Source organism: Hypomesus nipponensis, chromosome 13 (genome assembly GCF_054491055.1).
Source record: "Hypomesus nipponensis isolate SF chromosome 13, ASM5449105v1, whole genome shotgun sequence".
NCBI classification, from domain to species: domain Eukaryota; kingdom Metazoa; phylum Chordata; class Actinopteri; order Osmeriformes; family Osmeridae; genus Hypomesus; species Hypomesus nipponensis.
The window spans coordinates 9142501-9165015 of NC_140373.1; the positions used below are offsets into that span (position 1 = coordinate 9142501).

The 22515-nt window shown below is 54.6% G+C and overlaps 1 protein-coding gene across 4 annotated transcripts in view; it reads left to right on the plus strand.

Moving 5' to 3' along the window:
* Positions 1-22515, plus strand: part of trrap (transformation/transcription domain-associated protein) — a 55487-nt gene that overhangs the window by 22365 nt on the left and 10607 nt on the right. For 2 of the 4 annotated variants that reach the window (XM_084669760.1, XM_084669762.1), the window contains 27 exons: positions 1-177; positions 481-687; positions 1505-1663; positions 1796-2014; positions 2370-2480; positions 2934-3080; positions 4850-5063; positions 5225-5353; positions 6269-6418; positions 7785-7984; positions 8639-8760; positions 9575-9788; positions 10027-10206; positions 10393-10539; positions 10861-10980; positions 11713-12000; positions 12130-12267; positions 12423-12535; positions 13152-13287; positions 14766-14957; positions 16858-17053; positions 17708-17826; positions 18245-18391; positions 18500-18600; positions 20324-20384; positions 20515-20655; positions 21657-21818. The exon at positions 1-177 is cut by the window's left edge and continues 90 nt beyond it. In XM_084669760.1, coding sequence (XP_084525886.1) covers positions 1-177; positions 481-687; positions 1505-1663; positions 1796-2014; positions 2370-2480; positions 2934-3080; positions 4850-5063; positions 5225-5353; positions 6269-6418; positions 7785-7984; positions 8639-8760; positions 9575-9788; positions 10027-10206; positions 10393-10539; positions 10861-10980; positions 11713-12000; positions 12130-12267; positions 12423-12535; positions 13152-13287; positions 14766-14957; positions 16858-17053; positions 17708-17826; positions 18245-18391; positions 18500-18600; positions 20324-20384; positions 20515-20655; positions 21657-21818 — 4290 coding nt within the window. The remainder of the gene's footprint in view (positions 178-480; positions 688-1504; positions 1664-1795; positions 2015-2369; positions 2481-2933; positions 3081-4849; positions 5064-5224; positions 5354-6268; positions 6419-7784; positions 7985-8638; positions 8761-9574; positions 9789-10026; positions 10207-10392; positions 10540-10860; positions 10981-11712; positions 12001-12129; positions 12268-12422; positions 12536-13151; positions 13288-14765; positions 14958-16857; positions 17054-17707; positions 17827-18244; positions 18392-18499; positions 18601-20323; positions 20385-20514; positions 20656-21656; positions 21819-22515) is intronic. The other 2 variants (XM_084669761.1, XM_084669763.1) reach the window with 1 other exon arrangement.

The following is a 22515-nucleotide window of genomic DNA, read 5'->3' on the forward strand; positions in this document are numbered from 1 at the left end:
CACCACATCCACGACAACAACAAGTCCCGCAACAGCAAGCTGCGGCGCCTCATGACCTTCGCCTGGCCCTGCCTGCTGCCCAAGGCCTGCGTGGACCCCGCCTGCAAGTACAGCGGGCACCTCCTCCTCGCGCACATCATCGCAAAGTTTGCCATCCACAAGAAGATCGTCCTGCAGGTTAGGAAGAGGAGGAGGAGGAGGAGAGGGTGGAGAAGCTGAGGTGAAGTTCACACGGTGGTCAAGGAAGGAATGTTCTGACGAGAGCTCTGTGTGTGTGTGTGTGTGCGCCCTCCCTCCCTCCCTCCCTCCCTCCCTCCCTCCCTCCCTCCCTCCCTCCCTCCCTCCCTCCCTCCCTCCCTCCCTCCCTCCCTCCCTCCCTCCCTCCCTCCCTCCCTCCCTCCCTCCCTCCCTCCCTCCCTCCCTCCCTCCCTCCCTCCCTCCCTCCCTCCCTCCCTCCCTCCCTCCCTCCCGTGGCCCCAGGTCTTCCACAGCCTGCTGAAGGCCCACACCATGGAGGCCCGGGCCATCGTGCGGCAGGCCATGGCCATCCTGACGCCGGCCGTTCCCGCCCGCATGGAGGACGGCCACCAGATGCTGACCCACTGGACCCGCAAGATCATCGTCGAGGAGGGCCACACCGTGCCCCAGCTGGTGCACATACTGCACCTCATAGTGCAGCACTTCAGGGTGGGCACGCTTTCACAGTCCCGCACACACTTTCACAGGCACTCACACGCACACACACACACACACACACACACACACACCTTCACAGGCACACACACACACTTTCACAGGCACACACACACACTTTCACAGGCACACACACACTTTCACAGGAACATGCATACGTACTGAGTATATATTAAGAGGCAGTCGCATAGCCGCTATGGAAACCTCCAAACCCATATGTGTACACACCATTTATCACTGGTCCTCATATAGACACATAGACACACGACTTGTCTCATCGTAATCTTCCTGGCTGGCCTTGGTAAATGACATTTAGTCCGAGTGGATTGGTGTGCATGAGCTCCCCTCCATCCATTCTCTGACACGCCGCTCTCTCTGCCTCCATGACTAATCCACACTAATCACATCAGCATAATCACACCAGGGACTGTCACTGGAAAATGATAGGCAGCTGTGTGCGTGTGTGCACGCACGCGTGTGTGTGTGTGTGTGTGTGTGTGATGGACAGCCCCTAGCCCCTCTGCTGGGCCCAGTCAGCCATCAGCAGTAATTACTCTCCATTTTGAAGATGTGAAGGGCTTTCATATCATCTAGCCTAGCCTATACTGACAGCCTTCAGATTGGAATCGGATCCCTCTCTCTCTCTTTCCCATGCGTGGCGATTTGTGTGGATCTAAACGTCAAGCGTAAGAGTCAGAGTTTGGTACATTGTGAAGCTCATAGTCGCCGGTTCAGAATTGAGCGTCCTAGTAAGTCTCTGTTGTTCTTCTGTAACCCGCCCCGCCCCCTGTCCTCTCCCCGCCCCCTCCAGGTGTACTACCCAGTCAGGCACCACCTGGTGCAGCACATGATCAGCGCCATGCAGCGTCTGGGCTTCACGCCCAGCGTGACCATCGAGCAGAGGAAGCTGGCCGTGGACCTGGCCGAGGTCGTCATCAAGTGGGAGCTGCAGAGGATCAAGGACCAGCAGGTGAGAGAGTCGAGACGCACAGACACGTGCACTCTACACTCCTATCACTACCCACTCCACGCACTGCTTCCCAGTAGAACTGTAAGGTGTCATGACAGATGATGAGTACCTCTTTCCCCCCCTCCCACTCAGCCTGAGTCTGAGGCTGACCCCGCCCCCTCTGGAGAGGGTTCCTGCCCGGCGACAGGAGCCGGGGTGAAGAGGGGCCTCTCCATGGACGCTGCCTCGTCCTCCTCTTCCTCCTCCTCGTCCGCCTCCTCCTCCTCAGCCGCCGCCACGCCCGGGCCGGACGCCAAGAGGTTCCGCACCGCCGCCGGCGCCGTGTCCACGGTAACAGCACCCAAAGCACCGGTAAAGGAGGCAGAGCAGACTTGGGGCTGAACCAGCTGATCCACCCGCTGATACGCCTCTCAATGGAGATTCTGTTTTTCCTCCACCTCCCTCTGACCCCCCCCTCCCTTTCCCTGTTTCTATCTCTCTCTTGCCCCTTCTCTGGCTCTTTGTTGTTCTCTCTTTCTCTCTCTCGCTCTCCCCCCCCGATGGAGGTTTGTTGTAGTTATTTGATATGGGTCTGTGAAGCCAGGCTGTACAACATCTTCCATCTCTTTTCTCACACTTGTCATCCCCTAATCTTGTTTTTACTGGTATATAAAATGTCTTTGTGCCCCAAGATGGTACCAACATTCTTGTGTGTGTGTGTGTCTAGGTGTTTGGCCGTAGTCAGTCCATGCCAGGCACGGAGACCCTGCTCACCAAGCCGGTAGAGAAACAACACACTGACACCGTGGTCAACTTCCTCATCAGGATCGCCTGCCAGGTAACACACACACACTCACACACACACACACGCCTCCCCCAGACCACCTGGTCTTAGTGGTCTACATAGGACACCATTGACAATCATGCAGACACACACAGACTTGAGCAGGGCAGGCGCCCTCTGGTTGTTCCAAACACAGCTGTCCCCTGCACACTGTGACAGAGCTGTCCTTGGTTGTGTTGGGGCTGTCACCTTGACTAGACTGTAGGGGTCACCAGACAGCCGGTACCGACACAAGGGGACGTCTGCCATCTTCACACACACACACACACATACACACACACACAGGACCGAGACCCCTAGACATGCATGGGATACCTAATACCACTGTGATGGGACCAGAGTTATGGTGGTTACAATCAGGCTGATGAGGATGTTGCTGTGGAAATGGTGACAGTGATGATGATGATGTGGCCCCTCCTTCCCTGCTCCCCCCCCCCCCCCCCTCAGGTGAATGACAGCACCAGCGTGGCAGGCTCCCCAGGAGAGCTGTTGTCGCGGCGCTGCGTGAGCCTGATGAAGACCGCTCTCAGACCCGACATGTGGCCCAGGGCCGAGCTCAAACTGCAGTGGTTCGACAAGCTGCTCATGACCGTGGTAAGACAGGCCCCTCTCTCCTCTCTCTCCTCCTCTGCTCTGCTCTCCTGCTCTGCTCTGCTCTCCTCCTCTGCTTCGCTCTGCTCTCCTCTCTTCCTCTCTCCTCCTCTGCTCTGCTCTCCTGCTCTGCTCTGCTCTGCTCTCCTCCTCTGCTTCGCTCTCCTCTCTTCCTCTCTTCCTCTCTCCTCCTCTGCTCCGCTGTGCTCTGCTGTCCTGGCCCTGTATCTCCCTGGGCCTTGTCTCTCCAGGACCACAGGACACACTCTAGGTGTGTTCCCCCTGGTGTGTGTGTGCTATCCTGGGGGGAGGCCCTCCTCTCCCAAGCTGCCTGCGGCTCCGCTCCAGCCGTGTGTCTGTGTCGTGGCCCCCAGAGCTCCGTGTGGCAGTCGACTTGCTCTCTCAGCCCAGCATCCTGCCCGTGGCGTCTGCCTCTGTTTTGGGCTCCAGCACTTTTGTCTCCTATCTGTAAGACGGTGACTGGAGGCGGCGCGGCAGTTAATGACTAAATAATGACAGCAGGGAGATAACTGGAGTCCACCAGGACTGCACTGCCCTCCTCTCCCACCTGTTATCCTCCTCTTCAAATCCCCACTCTCCCTCGCTCTCATTTTCACCCACTCTCCGTCCCATTCTCCAGAGGTTATCTCAGCTGAGTTGCGTGTCTTGTCTGTCTGACTGCAGCTTAAATGTTTTGCAACCCCTCCGCCCTCTTCTCTCCTCCTCCCCCCACTCCGCCTCTTCCTCTCCTCCCCTCTTCTCGCCTCTCAGACCTATTCTCTTCCCAAATCTCTGAGCCCCCGCTCCCCAGGGACACAGCGGGGCTGGCCCACAGCCTTATCCAGTCTAATGAACAAGTCTCTAAATTAGATTTGCTTTGTATGATCTCATTCTTCAGCCTTGTCGCTGATTAAGGAGCTGGTTCACACACACACACACACACACACACACACACACACCTAGCATTGAGTAACAATGAATGCACACACACGCACACAACCCACCCTTCTCCCAGCCCCCCTGAGACCAGGTTCCATTTTGTTTCAGGAAACTCGGATCGATTGTCCTCAGGTTAGGTCAGAGCCTTATCACATGAGTCACCTTGTTTATTAGGCTGGATTAGCCCTGGGATCTGTCTAGATTAGCTCTAATCTTTATCAGATGAACCTCCCCCCGCTGCTGCGGGGGGGTCGATGACTGTTTAGACAACGTTTAACAACAGCTTCTGGTCATTGTTCTGTAATTGCTGGTAATCTCTAGGGTTTTGTTGAAGTGTTGTGTATACTGATTTGGCTTGTATTTTCTAATGTGACAAAGCTCTCTCTTTCTCCTTTCTCCCCCTCTTCTGTTTCTCTCCATCGCCACACCTCGATCATTTCCTAACCCTCCTTCCCCTCTCTCTGTCATTGGCTCCCTCCCTCCCTCCCTCCCTCCCTCCCTCCCTCCCTCCCTCCCTCCCTCCCTCCCTCCCTCCCTCCCTCCCTCCCTCCCTCCCTCCCTCCCTCCCTCCCTCCCTCCCTCCCTCCCTCCCTCCCTCCCTCCCTCCCTCCCTCCCTCCCTCCCTCCCTCCCTCCCTCCCTCCCTCCCTCCCTCCCTCCCTCCCTCCCTCCCTCCCTCCCTCCCTCCCTCCCTCCCTCCCTCCCTCCCTCCCTCCCTCCCTCCCTCCCTCCCTCCCTCCCTCCCTCCCTCCCTCCCTCCCTCCCTCCCTCCCTCCCTCCCTCCCTCCCTCCTTCCCTCCTTCCCTCCTTCCCTCCCTCCCTCCCTCCCTCCAGGAGCAACCAGCCCAGGCCAATTTCTCCAACATCTGCACAGGCCTGGAGATCCTGTGCTTCCTGCTGACGGTGCTCCAGTCCCCGGCCATCCTGGCCCACTTTAAGCCCCTGCAGAGGGGCATCGCCGCCTGCATGACCTGCAGCAACACCAAGGTCCTCCGGGCCGTCCACTCCCTGCTGTCCAGGCTCATGAGCATTTTCCCCACTGAGCCCAGTGAGTTTGTACAACACACACATATGTGGAGTCACTCTCTCACACACACACACAGACACACACACATCTGGACTGACACACTCGGAGACTTGCATTCTGTGGACATGTCAGTACCATTACTGTCCTCTGAAGTGATCTCTCTCTCTCTCTCTCTCTCTCAGGTACTTCCACCGTGGCGTCTAAGTACGAGGAACTGGAGTGCCTGTATGCTGCCGTTGGAAAGGTCATCTACGAGGGCCTCACCAACTATGAGAAGACCACTAGCAGTGCTAACCCCACCCAGCTGTTTGGTAAGACCCTTTTCCATATCTCTCCCTCTCCCTCCCCCCTCACGCTTAATAACTTAAACTAACACACACGGTGTCCCTGAGTCCAGCCAAGGCTGTGAGTGTGGCTCCAGCCTGTAGCACAGGGCTAGCATCTGGCCTCTCAGAGAGATGGCTCTGCAGAGAGGTAGGGCGTCTAGGGACCAGGTCTGTTACACACACACACACACACACACACACACACAATCTCCCTTTTCGCCCCTTCTCCAAAATATCACATTTAATACAGCCAGATGCCAGTCCCAGCAAAAAAACAAAAAAAAAATCTGCTTATTTTTAATACATGAAGCTAAAACTCTCCATTTACACGGCGATGGCAGTTTTTCCATGTTTCTGTCTAAGTAAGTGCAGCATCTCTGGGCCCACGGTGACAAATGGAGGGCCATCGAAGAGCTCACGCTATTGGATACGGGCTGCCCAGGACGACAGCCCCAGTCAATAGGGCTGACTTCCTGTCCTGTGCCTAGGGGGTAGAGTTCTGTAAGGGGTGTGTGTGGGTCTGTGTGTGTGTGTGTGTGTGCTAGGGTACAGTTCCTATCCAGGCTGTATTGATACATGTGTCTGGCCCTGGGTGACACCTCCCACATTTGTCTCCCCCACCCCCCTCGTCTCCAGGGAGATGAACTGAGGAAGCCATTACTCATCCTTCTCTCTCTCCCCCTTCTCTTTCCTTTCATCCCTCTCTCCTCCTCTCAGTATACCAGGAACTCTTGTTATTTAGAGACTCTCTCCTGTGTCCTTGCGGCTCAACTGCACCTCACAAACCAGATGGCCACACCCACAGATAGAAAACTTGCTGTGTGTGTGTGTGTCCTTGACTAAAACAGTGAGGATCATGACTAAAGTGATACTCCCCCCCTTCCCCTCTGGGTTTTGCAGGAACTTTGATGATCCTGAAGTCTGCCTGCAGCTATAACTCCAGCTACATCGACCGGCTCATATCTGTGTTCATGCGCTCGCTCCAGAAGATGGTCCGGGAACATCTGAGCCCTCAGCAGGCCAACCCTGGAGCCACAGAGACCAGCACAGGTACACACACACACACACCTGCGCTCCCCTCCTACAGATTCAGCCTCACCAGCTCTCCCAGTAGATACCTTACCAGTTCCCAGTAAGGCTGGGCTCAGGTAACCTGCTTTCTCTTTGTGTGTGCACGCGCGCCTGTGTGTGTGTGTGTGTGTGTGTGTGTGTGTGTGTGTGTGTGTGTGTGTGTGTGTGTGTGTGTGTGTGTGTGTGTGTGTGTGTGTGTGTGTGTGTGTGTGTGTGTGTGTGTGTGTGTGTGTGTGTGTGTGTGTGTGTGTGTGTGTGTGTGTGTGTGTGTGTGTGTGTGTGTGTGTGTGTGTGTGTGTGTGTGTGTGTGTGTGAGACTGAGGTCACTGCATTGGTCTGCACATACTCCAGTTACTGGCCCTCCCAGTTCTGTCTGCCCACACTACACACACTGTCCTGTGTGAGTACCTGAACTTGCCTGGTGACATTTCGACTGGAGTTGGGGGAGGGTTTACATCCCCACCACACACCCAGTAGCTCAGATATCCCCCTATCTCAGCTCTGCTACAAAGCTTTCTACAGCCCTGTGAATGGCTTTGAGGGTCAGGCAGATCCACAAGCCAGATAGCACATCTCACTGGGGGTTCTCAACACACACACATTGTCCTTCTCACACACGCGCGCTCACACACAAACACACACACACATTATCTTTCTCACACACGTGCACTCACACACAAGCACACACACACACATTATCTTTCTCAAACACACACACACACACACACACTCAGGCCAGGTACACCAGTCCCAGAGGGAGTGTTTCTTCGTTTTCGGTGTCCTCCCAGCATTGTCCATGCCAGTGTCTCGGGCTGAGACTGGCACACTGGCGTCTTGTGTCTGCTTGGAATAGAGACCGCAAACCAGGTCAGCCACTGTTGGAGCTTGAATGCAGAGACTGTGCTGTCGGGCAGGACCCTGTGTTTCCTCTCGTCGTCTGGCGATTCTTCCAGTAAGATTAGCTGTCCCCTGTGTGAAGGACCAGGGAACACAGCTTTCAGTGCATGCCAGACCCTGGACCTCCTGTCCTTGTTCGTCCACACACACACACACACGCACACACAAACTCACTGAAATATCCCAGAGTGGCAATGTGTGTGAGGCATTATGGGTTGTTTAGACTGCTTCCTAATGACACTGTGTTCTCTGTGGAAGGAAAAAGCCCTATCCATACTGATTGCCATGGCAGAGTGTCATGGTAAAGAGAGTGTAGAATGAGGTCACATCCGGCAGGGTGCATGTGAGAGGGGGGGGGAGGGGGGGGGGCGTTCCAATCATGTCCCGATGGACTCCCAGTGATGATGTGTTTCCAAGCCCCCTGACCCCTGAGCTCTCCCGCCCGCAGTGACCAGCGAGCTGGTGATGCTGAGCCTGGACCTAGTGAAGACCCGCCTGTCCGTCATGAGCATGGAGATGAGGAAGAACTTCATCCAGGTCATCCTCACCTCGCTCATCGAGAAGTCGCCGGACGCCAAGATCCTGCGCGCCGTGGTCAAGATCGTGGAGGAGTGGGTGAAGAACAACTCCCCCATGGCAGCCAATCAGGTGAGAGGATGCAGGCGGATTCCTCCCCCGGCGGAGGTGGGGAGAAGATGGGGGGGGGGATGGAAGAGTTGGGGAGGAGAGGATGGGTTGATGGAAGCAGGTGAGGAGAGGAGGGGTGGATAAGCAGGGGAGGGAGGCTGGGTGGAGGGGTGGAGGAGCAGGGGAGGGAGGCGGGGTGGAGGAGCAGGGGAGGGAGCCTGGGTGGAGGGGTGGAGGAGCAGGGGAGGGAGGCTGGGTGGAGGGGTGGAGGAGCAGGGGAGGGAGCCTGGGTGGAGGGGTGGAGGAGCAGGGGAGGGAGCCTGGGTGGAGGGGTGGAGGAGCAGGGGAGGGAGGCGGGGTGGAGGGGTGGAGGAGCAGGGGAGGGAGCCTGGGTGGAGGGGTGGAGGAGCAGGGGAGGGAGCCTGGGTGGAGGGGTGGAGGAGCAGGGGAGGGAGGCGGGGTGGAGGAAAGGAGCAAAGGTGCTTCACACTCTCTTCCTGATGCATTAAAGATAAATGGACTAAATCAATCTGCTCCCTCTCATCTTCATGTCCCCTGCTCCTCTATCTATCTATCTCTCTCTCTCTCTCTTTCTCTCTCTCTCTCTCTCTCTCTCTCTCTCTCTCTCTCTCTATCTATCTCTCTCTACCCCCCCCCCCTCTCTTCCTCCACCAGATGCCTAACCTGAGAGAGAAGTCCATCCTGTTGGTGAAGATGATGACCTACATCGAGAAGCGTTTCCCTGACGACCTTGAGCTAAACGCCCAGTTCCTGGACCTCGTTAATTACGTCTACAGGTAATCGCCCTCATCAATCACCTGGCCAGCTGTGTGGACACACACACACACTATCCATCTATATGAGGGGAGAAGATATAGGGAATGAGTGAGAGTGCGCACACACACACACACACACAGTTACAGAGCTAGAGAGAAATGGAATATTTTGTGAAAGAGTGAAGGATGTGTAGACAGAAATAAAGCGTAAAAGGAGTGGGTTTTTGGCTGGGGGCCTTGACAAGAGGAGCCCTAAGCGTAGCACTTACCAAACAGAAAGGGAGGGGGGAGGGAGGTGGGACGAGGAGAGGGCAGGGAGGTGAGGGGGAGAACAAGAAGAGAGTTTGCCCTTGGAACGGAGCCCAACTCTTTATTCCACTGCTAGACCATGATGCTGTTCTCACTGAGACACACACACACAGGTTTGAGGTGGCCCCCTGCAGTCTTACACAGCCACACCTGCCCCCCCCCCGTTCTCTGTTCTCTTGAAGAGGACCCGCGAGGCCCATTCCCAAGTAGTAGAATGATGTAGACATGATAGCCTTGGTTATTACTGCTGTTTAAGGTGGGGAGAAACGCTCTGATGTTTCCAGCTGCTCCTCTCCCTCAGAGAGACAGCTTTACGACATCAGTTTTTTTCCTCATCTCCCTCTGCCCCAGTGACCCTCCTAGCTACGTGTATTCAAGGCATCAATGTTTTTACACATATATTGTTATTATTATTACGTTTTTCTAAATATCTGTCGCTTTGACAGTGCATTTGTTTATTGTGAGAGCTACGAGTGACTATTCCACCATCCTGATTTGCGTGTTAACCCCTCGCCTGGCCAACCAGGGACGAGAGCCTGTCGGGCAGCGACATCACCTCCAAGCTGGAGCCCGCCTTCCTGTCTGGCCTGCGCTGTGCCCAGCCCCTCATCAGGGCCAAGTTCTTCGAGGTGTTCGACACGTCCATGAAGCGCCGCGTGTATGAGAGGCTGCTGTACATGTGCTGCTCCCAGAACTGGGAGGCCATGGGCAGCCACTTCTGGATCAAGCAGTGTATAGAGGTGAGGGGGGCGGGCGGGGGATTGGCTCACTGAGGTGAGTGGGGTGTACTAATTGGTTGACACCCTGTCAATCATTCAGGACCTGTCTTGGAATCTTGGAATGGTGAGTGGAGCGGGTTGATTTGATGTGCGTGATTGAAGTAAAAAAAATAATATATATATATATATATATATGATTTGAATAGTTCCTTTTTTCTTTTCTTCTTCGTGTGATCTGATCTCTTCCTGTCTCCTCCAGCTGCTGCTGGCTGTGTGTGAGCGGAACAGCATCATCGGCACCAGCTGCCAGGGCTCCATGCTGCCGTCCATCACACACGTCATCAACCTGGCCGACAGCCACGACCGCGCCGCCTTCGCCATGGCGACGCACATCAAGCAGGAGCCGCGCGAGCGCGAGAACAGCGAGACCAAGGAGGAGGTGAGGCGCGCGCACACACACACACCACACACACTCACACCACACACACTGATAAAGGAGACATTTGAGGCCAACCCATGTTCCCATCAGCAGCCTTCCACGGCATGCTGCTCATACTTCCGTACTCTTTCCTCCGACCTTCAGCCCCTCCAGTATGTGTAATGACTGGAGTGTTTGTTTGTGCAGGATGTGGAGATAGACATCGAGCTGGCGCCGGGAGACCAGACGGCACTGCCCAAGACCAAGGAGCAGGCAGAGAGAGACGCAGGGAACCAGCTGCACATGCTCACCAACCGCCACGACAAGTTCCTGGACTCTCTCCGAGAGGTCAAGGTGAGCCGCTGCCCTCCTCTCCTCCCCTCCTCCGCTCCTCCTCTCCCCTCCTCCTCCTCTCCTCTTCTCTCCTCCCCTCCTCCTCCCCTCATCCTCTTCCTCTCCTCCTCTCCCCTCCTCCCTTCTTCCCTCCCCTCCTCTCTGCCACTTAGACCCGTGCTCCCCATTCCTCCCTCCTGCTCCCTCCTTTCTCCTCCTCATCCCCCAGTTGTTCCTCTGCCACCTGTCTTAATTGCAGGCTGCAGTCAGGATGCATTCCTATGAATATGTTCACCTCTATAGTCATTGTGATTAAAGATGGTGTGTGTCTGTGTTTGTCAGACGGGGGCTCTGCTGAACGCCCTGGTGCAGCTGTGTCACATCTCGACCCCCCTGGCTGAGAGGACCTGGGTCCAGCTCTTCCCCCGCCTCTGGAAGATCCTGTCCGACCGACAGCAACACGTAAGTACACCCAGACTGCACCTGACCCTGCACGTTTCCTGTTGGCGGCATGCAGTGGGTGCGACCTTGGCCGTCTCCTTCCCTGCCGGAAACACGCAGTGGCGCTTAACGACGGCCAATTCATTTATGCCGAATAAAAAGAAAAAACGTAACGAGCTTAACGAGGCAGATGCCTGGCGGTGTTTATAGGCTCGTTGAGGAGTCCTGATCTCAAGTGATTGAGCCGTTAAGGCTGAGAAAGACTGGAACGGGAAACAGACGTGTTGATAAGCCAGTTTTCACACCACGACAGGGACACGGCCATAAATAGGTCAGGCTTTCACACTCGGCGCTCATTGGACGTACACCCTCTTAGGTCACCGCAAGATTAAATCAATTCCAAAGAGAAAATTGAGGATGAAATGGTGTTTAAATAGCGGGATTATGTTATTTTCCCCCCAGGGCGCACGTTGCCGTGGTGACGGATGGCTGCTTTGTAATTAAGATGTAGCTCGGTCAACAAATAGCGGTTGGATTGAAAGTGACATGTCATGAGTCAATGGGGGACATTGAGCAGACAGCATAATCACTGCATCCGCTGACTGATCGCTTATTTCTGTGTAAGGAAGAGCATTAGGGGCTGTGTCAACTGGTACTGTCCTTATGAGCAGACGTCTTACCCCCTGCCCTGTCTCCCCTACCCCTTTCCTTATCCCCCCTCTCACCCCTCTCCCCCACCCCCCCCCCCCCCAGGCCCTGTCGGGGGAGATGAGCCCCTTCCTCTGCAGTGGGAGCCACCAGTCTCAGAGGGACTGCCAGCCCAGCGCCCTCAACTGCTTCGTGGAGTCCATGTCGCAGTGCGTGCCCCCCATCCCCATCCGGCCGTGCGTGCTCAAGTACCTGGGCAAGACCCACAACCTGTGGCTGCGCTCCACCCTCATGCTGGAGCAGCAGGCCTTCGAGAAGGGCCTCAGCCTGCACAGCAAGCCCAAGCAGAGCACCGACTTCTACGAGCAGGAGAGCATCACGCCCCCCCAGCAGGTAGGTACACAGCAGGGGCAGTGTGTCCTTCCAGGCAGCCGGGATCTCTCTTAGTGTGGGGGGGGGGGGGAGGTGTACATGTGGTGGGAAGCCTGGTCACATTCTCCTCTTCCTCTGCCAACCCCCCAGGAGATCCTGGACTCCCTGGCGGAGCTGTACTCCCTCCTGCAGGAGGAGGACATGTGGGCGGGGCTCTGGCAGAAGCGCTGCAAGTTCCCGGAGACGGCCACCGCCATCGCGTACGAGCAGCACGGCTTCTTCGAGCAGGTGAGGCTCCCGCCCCGGCCCGGCGCTCTTCTGGTCACATGACTCAGAACGGAGGGTTGGGGGTCGATATCTGTCAGAGGTGTCAGAGTGTGACTGTTCTAGCCAGGCTGTGTTATGCAGACTAGATAAGTGTGTGTGTGTGTGTGTGTGTTCAGGCCCAGGAGAGCTATGAAAAGGCCATGGAGAAGGCCAGGAAGGAGCATGAGAGGAGCAACACCTCCCCGGCCATCTTCCCTGAGTATCAGCTCTGGGAGGACCACTGGATACGGTGAGGACAGGTCCTAGATCTGTACGCCTATCTGTCTGTCTCTATATCTGGATACAGTGAGGACAGGCCCTGGGTCTGTAGGCCTATCTGTCTGTCTGTCTGTCTCTTTATCTGGATACGGTGAGGACAGGCCCTGGGTCTGTAGGCCTGTCTGTCTGTCTCTATCTGGATACGGTGAGGACAGGTCCTGGGTCTGTAGGCCTATCTGTCTGTCTGTCTCTCTCTTTATCTGGATACGGTGAGGACAGGCCCTGGTTCTGTAGGCCTATCTCTCTGTCTGTCTCTTTATCTGGATACGGTGAGGACAGGCCCTGGTTCTGTAGGCCTATCTGTCTGTCTGTCTGTCTGTCTGTCTGTCTGTCTGTCTGTCTGTCTGTCTGTCTGTCTGTCTGTCTGTCTGTCTCTTTATCTGGATACGGTGAGGACAGGCCATCTGTCTCTCTTATTCATCGGAATGCCTGTGCTTTACTTTCTCAAACTCCTCTAGCAAAAATCTTGATGATCTATAATGCTAGCGGTGCTATGAACGTGTCCTCTAGGGGGAGCTGTGGGGCTCCAGCCATTTCGCCCTGCCCCCCCCCCCCCCTTGACCCATGTCTCTCTACCGTGTCTGCAGCTGCTCCAAGGAGCTGAACCAGTGGGAGCCGTTGACGGAGTACGGCCAGTCCAAAGGCCACAGCAACCCCTACCTGGTGCTGGAGTGTGCCTGGAGGGTCTCCAACTGGGCAGCCATGAAGGAGGCGCTGGTACAGGTGAAGGAAACACACACACACACTCACCCTACACAGAAGAACCAGCGGCCCAGTATCACTAGAAAGATGTACGCAGAAGCATGCATACAGAGAAACACACTTGGACACCCCTACTTGCAGCTAGTCTATAACACTCTGTCTCCCTATATATGCCTGGTTGAGTTAACTCTGCTTGTTTATTGAACTGTACAGTCCACTCCAGTGTGTCTGAACCCTCCTGTTGTCAAGGTGAGCTACGGCAGGCTGTGTCTAGGCCCAGGCCCAGGTCCCCCAGCACCACTTTCAGAGAGCAGCTCGTTAAGATGAGAAAATGTACTCAGTGCCCGGTGGCAGCCAAATGTATTGGGCCGGTGTGGATGAAGAAAAAAAAAAAAAAAGCAAGCTAAACAAAGTAGTGTTGAAGGAGGACGGGGATATGGTGCCTGACATATAACAGATACGGCGGGCGCTCATCTCAAGGAGACCTGCTGCACCTCCCTCAGCTCTCTGTCCTGAGGTGACAGCTAATTAAATCTGTCTGGGGCAACAACGCTCTCCACTTCCTCCAGTTCCTCCCCCCTCCTCTCTCTCTCTCTCTCTCTCTCTCTCTCTCTCTCTCTCTCTCTCGCAATCTCTCTCTCCCCCCTGCTCTCTCTCTCTCACTCCTTTCTTTCTCTCTTTTGTTTGTTTTTCTTTCAGTTTTTTGTTCTTTTCAATCACTTCTCTTTGATTTCTGTGTTTATCCATTTCTCTCTCTGTTTTTCTCCCCCTCCCTCCCTGCGAGTTGTTTTCTTGCATCTTATATTGGTTTAATATATTCTCTCCTGTGGAGAGAGTGACTAATTGCTCTGGGTTCTGTCGGCGAGTGATTGGTCCCTTTTGTGTGGGAGGGCCAGGCTTCAGGGCCGGCCCACAGGAAGTCGCACGTCTCTGCTTTCAATTACAGCGCTGATAAGGGCAGCCCTGCTCCCAGACAGATGTATCACCGGCCGCCTGTGATAAGTGCATGTTGACCGATTGCTGTAATTTTCCTCCTCCTACGCATTGTCACACGCGCACACTCGGGAAAAACAGTCATAAGACACGCAGCACTTTGCAGGCACACACACACACACACAGTCTTGGCAATCACAAACACTCATGCATGAAGCCCCACACACTGCCGTGGCTCTGGTCAGGCCGCCAGGCTCCCTGGGGCTGTTGTTTATGTTGTGGTCGAAGCACTCAGCCTCGAATCAATATCTGGCATTGTGCTTTCTTCCCCTCCGCGTCAGCGCAGACAGGCTGATTAGTCATTAGCCACACGGGCCTCCTCTGAAGCCGTCCAGCGTACATAGTTTACCATGCTGCCGCATGATCACCTGACGGCAACGCCGACGTCATGGAAAAGAACGTGCTTCCTGTCGGACGCACGGATCGATCCGAGTGCAATCTTCATCTCGGGAGATATTCCTGGAATCCCAGTTTGTGCTAATGTGTGTGTGGTCTCTTCAACCCAGGTGGAGCTGAGCTGTCCCAAGGAGATGGCGTGGAAGGTGAACATGCACCGGGGCTACCTGGCCATCTGCCACCCAGAGGAGCAGCAGCTGAACTTCATCGAGAGGCTGGTGGAGATGGCCTCCAGCCTGGCCATCCGGGAGTGGAGGAGGCTGCCGCACATCGTCTCCCACGTACACACCCCTCTGCTGCAGGTGAGACTCACACAGCACCACGCACACCTCTGCTGCAGGTGAGACACACACAGCACCACGCACACCTCTGCTGCAGGTGAGACACAGCACCACACACACCTCTGCTGTAGGTGAGACACAGCACCACACACACCTCTGCTGCAGGTGAGACACACACAGCACCACACACACCTCTGCTGCAGGTGAGACACACACAGCACCACGCACACCTCTGCTGCAGGTGAGACACACACAGCACCACGCACACCTCTGCTGCAGGTGAGACACAGCACCACACACACCTCTGCTGTAGGTGAGACACAGCACCACACACACCTCTGCTGCAGGTGAGACTCACACAGCACCACACACACCTCTGCTGCAGGTGAGACTCACACAGCACCACACACACCTCTGCTGCAGGTGAGACACACACAGCACCACACACACCTCTGCTGCAGGTGAGACACACACAGCACCATGGGCTCTGTTGATGGAAACATCACATACACACACACACACACACACACACATCTGGGGCACTCACTTTCTCTGCTGTTCCAAAGATTAGGAGGAAAGGCAGCAGTCTATTAGTGGTAGAGAGACCATTGTTGATAACACTCGGGCTCTCATCCTCACCCCGCTAAACACGGAGGTATAGAATGGAGAGAGATCAGAACAGGAGAGAATGACTGAGCGAAAACGAGTGACAGAAATGGAAAGAGGGTGCTGAGAGAACGAGGGCGAGAATAGGGGAGAGAGAGAGAGTGGCTGTAATTACTCTCCTGCCATCAGATAAGGTTTGATGAAGTACCTGCAGAAGAATTACATTTACATGACTGATGGGCCGTCCGACTGAAGGTTATAGATGTGGCATCGGCCCATCTTAACAGATCACTGAGAATAATATTGGATTGCCTCATTTATTTGGTTTTGCGCGGACCCAGTTGTGGAAGTTCTGCTAATTGAAGTGTTGGGCTATCTTCTCTCAGCAGGGATTGGAACTGAGCAACTACTTTGCTATCTGTGTCTGTGAGTGTGCGCGTGTTCCAATTCATTACAATTGCAGGGAGCAAAACAATCCAGCTCCCCAGTATAGCGTTGTGAGGGGCTGTAAATATCCTCCAGTCAAGCCCCCCTCTCCTCCACACAGCCAAGCCTGGTGTCAGCCAGACCGAATCAAGTCATTCCCCTCAATGACGAGGGATCAATCAACAATACCTGGGTTCAGTATGGATATTGACTGACAGGTAGATATTATATGATTGATCATACACCCACCTTGCGGAATTGAAACCGATCAATAGTGCCCCACTGCAGTCCACTGGAACCTCTTATCACCTCATCACTCTCACACTTTCCCATCTTATCTGGCTTTCGTTTATTTTTTTTCCGATCCGATGAGCAATTAGGCTCGCATCATTTCTGGTCCCTGCCCCCACCCCCACCCCACCTCCCAGTAAAGTAGCCGTCCCTACAGGTAAATGGGGTCTAAGTCACTTTGATCTGTCCATCTCTCTTCAGAGATGGCTTGTCCGGGGGTTTTAGGGCCCTAAAGCCCGTAATGCAGCCCGTGCTAATGACCCTGGAATAGACTGGTGCTCAGCAGTCATGCTGCTGCGGTCGTATAGAGGATCGGGCACTCCCCCAAATCTCCTGGCCTCTTCCATATCTCTTCATCTTTGACTTCTTCACGAAAAAAAAGCCCTCCCCGCCTTTCGCTCATTTTCTTTCCGTCTTTCTGCAGTGTTGTCTTTCTTCTCTCTGCAACTCGCTACGCTCTCCCTGTCTCCCTTTTATTCAGCTGAACCGCCTTTCTCCAACTCTCCTTTTCAACCATCCCACTCTCTTAGCCTGCAACCTCTCTAACCCCTCTCTCTCCTCTCTCTCTCTTTGTCTCTCTCTCTCTTCCCTCCCCCAGGCTGCCCAGCAGATCATTGAGCTCCAGGAGGCGGCCCAGATCAACGCAGGGCTGCAGCCGGCCAACCTGGGCCGCAACACCAGCCTCCACGACATGAAGACGGTGGTGAAGACCTGGAGGAACCGCCTGCCCATCGTGTCTGACGACCTGTCTCACTGGAGCTCCATCTTCATGTGGAGGCAGCACCACTACCAGGGTACGGCCACGCCCCCGCTCTGCTCCGTCTGCACAGACAACGGACACACACACACACACACACTCAGTAGGTAGTGGTCACAGGATGGCGCTTAGTTTGAAAGGCTCCAGTGAGCTGATGCCCTCAGGCTCTCCGTAGCACGCCGACTTCCTCCAAATGTCAGCTCTCCGGAGCACTCTTCCTTTCCGCAGGATTTAACCGTCGCACACGCACGCACGCCCGCACTTTTGCTCGCCTCTGGTCCCGCTGTGACCGAAAGCATTTAGAGAAGCAGCCACCAAAGAATATGTGTGTGATGATGCGTGGAGCAGCCGGGGCTCAGCCGTGCTCATGGCCCCTCGCCTTGGAGCCTCGCCTGGGCCCGCACACGCCACACAGCAGCCTCACGTACCCCCACACCACACCCCACTCTCTGGAGGTGCTGCTGTCCATTCATGTCTGGATGTCTTCTCCCCCCCCCCCCCCTCTCTCTGTTCTCCTCCTCCCTCTCACTCTTTCTCGCTCTCTCTGTTCTCTCTCTCTCTGTTTTCTCTCTGCTCTCTCTCTCTGTTCTCCTCCTCTCCCCCCTCTCTCTCTCTGTCTCTCTCTCTCTCCGTCTCTCCCTTTCTCTCTCTTTGTTCTCCTCCCCCCTCTCTCCGTTCCCCCCCCCCCCAGCCATTGTGACGGCGTATGAGAACAACACTCAGCACGACCCCAACACCAACAACGCCATGCTGGGCGTCCACGCCTCTGCCTCCGCCATCATCCAGTACGGCAAGATCGGCCGGAAGCAGGTAACGAGGCTGTTTCCTGACAGGTTCTGGGTTCCACTGTTTGAGTGAGTCAGGTGGCTGAGCGGTGGGGAATCGGGCTAGTAATCTGAAGGTCACCAGTTCGATTCCCGGCTGAGCCAAATGATGTTGTGTCCTTGGGCAAGGCACTTCACCCTACTTGCCTCGGGGGGAATGTCCCTGTACTTACTGTAAGTCGCCCTGGATAAAAAACTACATGTAAATGTAATGTTTGGCTGAGGTTCTCATGATGTGCCCCTGGCCTGATGATGCGGATATAACAATGTAGAACTTTTGGCCCAGGTTCTGTATTTGGAACAGATTTTGCACCGATGGCATGAATACAAAACTTTGAGTCAGGTGAATTGTCTGTAAGTGTTTAAACTGTGTATGTGTGTGTGTGTGTGTGTGTGTGTGTCAGGGCCTGGTGAATGTAGCCCTGGACATCCTGAGTCGCATCCACACCATCCCCACCGTGCCCATCGTCGACTGCTTCCAGAAGATCCGGCAGCAGGTCAAGTGCTACCTGCAGCTGGCCGGAGTCATGGGCAAGAACGAGTGCATGCAGGTAGGAGGGAGGTGTGTGTGTGTGGGGGTGATATGCTAGAAGTTCACCCGAACAAGCGCTTATTCCAGATGTTCTCTGGTTTCTCCTTGTCTCCTGTGAACGGGCCAGGGTCTGGAGGTGATCGAGTCCACCAACCTCAAGTACTTCACTAAGGAGATGACTGCAGAGTTCTACGCCCTGAAGGGCATGTTCCTGGCCCAGATCAACAAGTATGTCACTTCCTCTCTCTGGACTTGGAGCCTACCACCTGTGGTGGAACTTTTTGATACACGATGACATCATCAATCGTTGTGTCATCAAAACGCGCCCATGACAGGTTCACACTGCAGGGCGTGCCTGTGAAGCATGATCCCCCTCTACACACACACACACACCTCCCAGCACCCCCCTCTCCCCATCATCTTTGACACAAGCCTGCCCCCGCAGAGGTGAAAGACAAATTAGGGGCGTCTTATTAAATATATACGCAACCGAATAATTAACTCACTGGCAATTTGCAAGAATCTCTGGGATCAGCAGAACCGTGTCTGCACCTCAGCAGGGTCTAATGGAATCATTAAGTTCCTCCTTCGACGGGGAAGGGGGGGGGTCTGGGGGGAGCATGCCATGTGGGGGTTGTGATTGAAAGTGCATGTGATTGAAAATGTGTGTGTATGTGTGTTTGTGAGGGTAAGCGGGCGGAGGGAGGGGTGTAAGAACAGTTAAGCGAGCGAGAAACCTGACACCCCTGGTCGGTTGTCTCACTTCCCGCAGAGCCCCAAACAGCCCGTTAAGCGACTCCGACACAGGCAACGTGAAGACGACTAGGAGCCTGTAACCAATTACTGTAGGACCCCTGCCACCGGCTCCCCCAAGCAATCAAGACCCTGTTCCTCCATCACTCGCCTGGCTTTCTTAAGGCTTATAATTGATAGGCAGGGAGCCATTTTTAAAATACATTCACACTTGTTTTGGAACCGATCCCAAAATGGAAGCCATTACCCTGAGCCCTGTTGACATTCCTAACAGGAGGCAGGGGAGAGGGAGGGTGGGGAGGTGGAAGGGGGTCTGTCCTGTGGTGCAGCCTAACCTTTATTTATTAATCATTGCCTAAACGGAGGGGGAAGGGGGGCTGTTCACACCATGTGCCTGCAGGGACCCAAAGCGGATTGAGAGCATTGAAACAGCTGATGATTCAGAATACATCTCAATGTCAGCAAAAAAAGAAAGGATAACGTTCCAGTCAAATGGAGCCCCCCTCTCCTTCTCCATCTGCCTGGCGTTCCCTGCTATTTAAATGATTCCAAGTTCCAGATTCTCGAACCTGGATAAAGAAGCCCTGAAGGATTCTCAAGTTTATCGTTGCAGTGTTCTGTCTAAGCCCCGGGCTCTTCAGAGTCAAGGTGTTTACAGATCCATAGAGCCATTACCCGGCCCCGCGACAGCCCTGATGGAAGGCTTGAGACGCTACGTCTAAGCCCGAGTGTCACCCTGTATTAAACAGCGATCAGCCCACATTGATATCACACCCGCCGGCTTAGCGCCTCGTAAACGCCACAAAGTCCCCATGACTGATAAGTCCCGCCATCTTAAATGCTTACGCTGTAATACTGGGCCGAGTCCGGGGAGGGGGGAGAAGGAGGAGGAGGAGGAGGAGGAGGAGGAGGAGGAGGGGGGGGTGAAATATGATGGCTATTCATGTGGAACGCATATTCAGATGGCGATCATCGTCCTAATCTATCTTGCACTTCTTTTTCCTCCCCCTCTTTCATTCCTCTCTCTGACTCGTTATCTCTCTCTCTCTCCCCTCTCCCTGTCACACACCCACCCGTTTATCCTTCCCTGCTTCTTCTCACCCTCTCTCTCCTCTCATTCCTCCCCACTCCCACCTTCGCCTCAACACATCCCCTTTCCCTTCCCCTCCCCTGTGTCCCTCCTTCCTCTCCTCTCCAGGTCTGAGGAGGCCAACAAGGCTTTCTCGGCAGCAGTGCAAATGCACGACGTGCTTGTTAAGGTGAGGTTGTGTTTGTGTGTGTGTGTGTGTGTGTCCGGACTTGATACATGGGTTGTTTTGTATGGGTAGTTCCAGCGTAGCCTCGTGTGTGCTGAAAGCCTGACCCGTGTGTGTGTGGTTCTGCTGCCAGGCCTGGGCCATGTGGGGGGACTACCTGGAGAACATCTTCGTCAAGGACCGCCAGCTGCACCTGGGCGTGTCGGCCATCACCTGCTACCTGCACGCCTGCCGGCACCAGAACGAGAGCAAGTCACGCAAGTACCTGGCCAAGGTGAGAGGCCCATAGCTCACCACTCACCTAGCCCACAACATCTGACACACACACACTGACCAGCCCCATCCCTGATCCGGGGCTAATTCACTCTCAGTAAAGGGAGGCGTGGGATCAGCCCTCCTCACCAGCCCTCCTGACAACCCAGTATTCAGCTGCCTCCGTTTGAAGGCCTTAGTATTAAGGCTCACCACAGATCCTGACCACAGGCCAGCTGCCAAGGCATTAGAAGGACATGGCGACCTTGTTGATATGAACCTGGTCAAGGGTTCCCACCCAGCCCCAGCCCTCGGACAAACCTGGAGTGTGAGATCATGTCGGCACTGAGATATTTCAACTTGGCATTTGTGGAATGAGGTCCTCATTGGGTAGTTATAAGTCTGACCTTTGAACAAGCGCCGCTGGGATTCTAAACCCTGGAGACACCTGGACTCCTGAGAGGGAGGGAGGAAGAAAGAAAGATGGGTAAAACAAAGGAAAAATGGATAGGAATAGAGAGAGGGAGATGAAGGGGATGGAGGAAGACATTTAGACAATGAAAGAACATGACCTAACTGACCTGAGTCATTATTCTAGCTATGCATCTCTCTTGTTCTAGACATGGGGTACTATCTGGGTTACCATGGCTATCTCCAGAGCTAACGTTGTAGACTGCTACAACACAAACTGTACCCATTGGCTATGTCACCCTTTTCTAATGAATTCCATTATGAGAGAGAAACAGAGTGTAGCATTTTGGGGAATTCTATAGTGGGGCTGGGGCTGGCAGGTCTAGCTGACTGTGTTTAGTCTGATAGATGAGAGGAGATGGAGGGTGATTATCTGTAATTATACACAATCTGTGTGGCCTGGCGTCTCACTCTGGGGGGGGTTCATGTCTCCATCAGAGGCCCCTCTAAAACCTCCCACGTGGGGGCGAGTGTGTGTGTGTGTAGTGTCTATGATGCTGCTATAGCCTGCTAAAAGCACACGCTCCTCAACTCCTCCCCCTCCCCCCCCAGGTCCTGTGGCTCCTGAGCTTCGACGACAAGAACACGCTGGCCGACGCCGTGGACAAGTACTGCATCGGGGTGCCGCCCATCCAGTGGTTGGCATGGATACCACAGCTGCTGACCTGCCTGGTGGGGTCGGAGGGCAAGCCCCTGCTCAACCTCATCAGCCAGGTGTGTGTGTGTGTGTACATGTTTGGAGTGGCCGGTGCGTCTGTCTGTATGGGCATGGGTGTGCGCTCCCGTCTGCCTAATCAAGATAGATTAACAGCACTCAAGGCCAAAGTGGCCACTCTCCAGAAACCCCCATTTACCAAATTAAGCATCCTGAATTCTCCCCTGTCGCTCGGAACGCTATTTATTGGCTTCCAACTCCCATCAGCGAGACCCCAACCCCCCCACCCCCCTCCATCTTCTGTACATTATTTACCGAAGGAACGATTAAGAAGTTAATATCAGGCATAGTCACAGTGAGGGAGGAGATAATTAAATGGAGGACTAATTTGCTTCCCTTAATGGAGTATTATTTCCGAGCAATTTGACGAGCGTGATCTTCAAAGAGTAGTCGGATACCGCAAAACGGCTCCTCCTTCCAGCTGGGAAGTCGACAGGGAGACAGAGGGAGGACACTGGAGGACAGAAAGAGACAGACATGCAAACAGGGAGAGATGGACGGAATGACATCAAATAGACAGCTGGCCAGGACACGACTTGATCCACCGCACGACACAACAGCCTGACGGGACCAAACTGGCTAGCCGTGTTACCGGCTGGAAATGGAATGGCTCGACAGGTGTGTCTGTGTGTGTGTGTGTGTAAGGGGATTTGATTCCGTATTTGGGGATACACAGCTCTCTGCTCCATGGCGTCC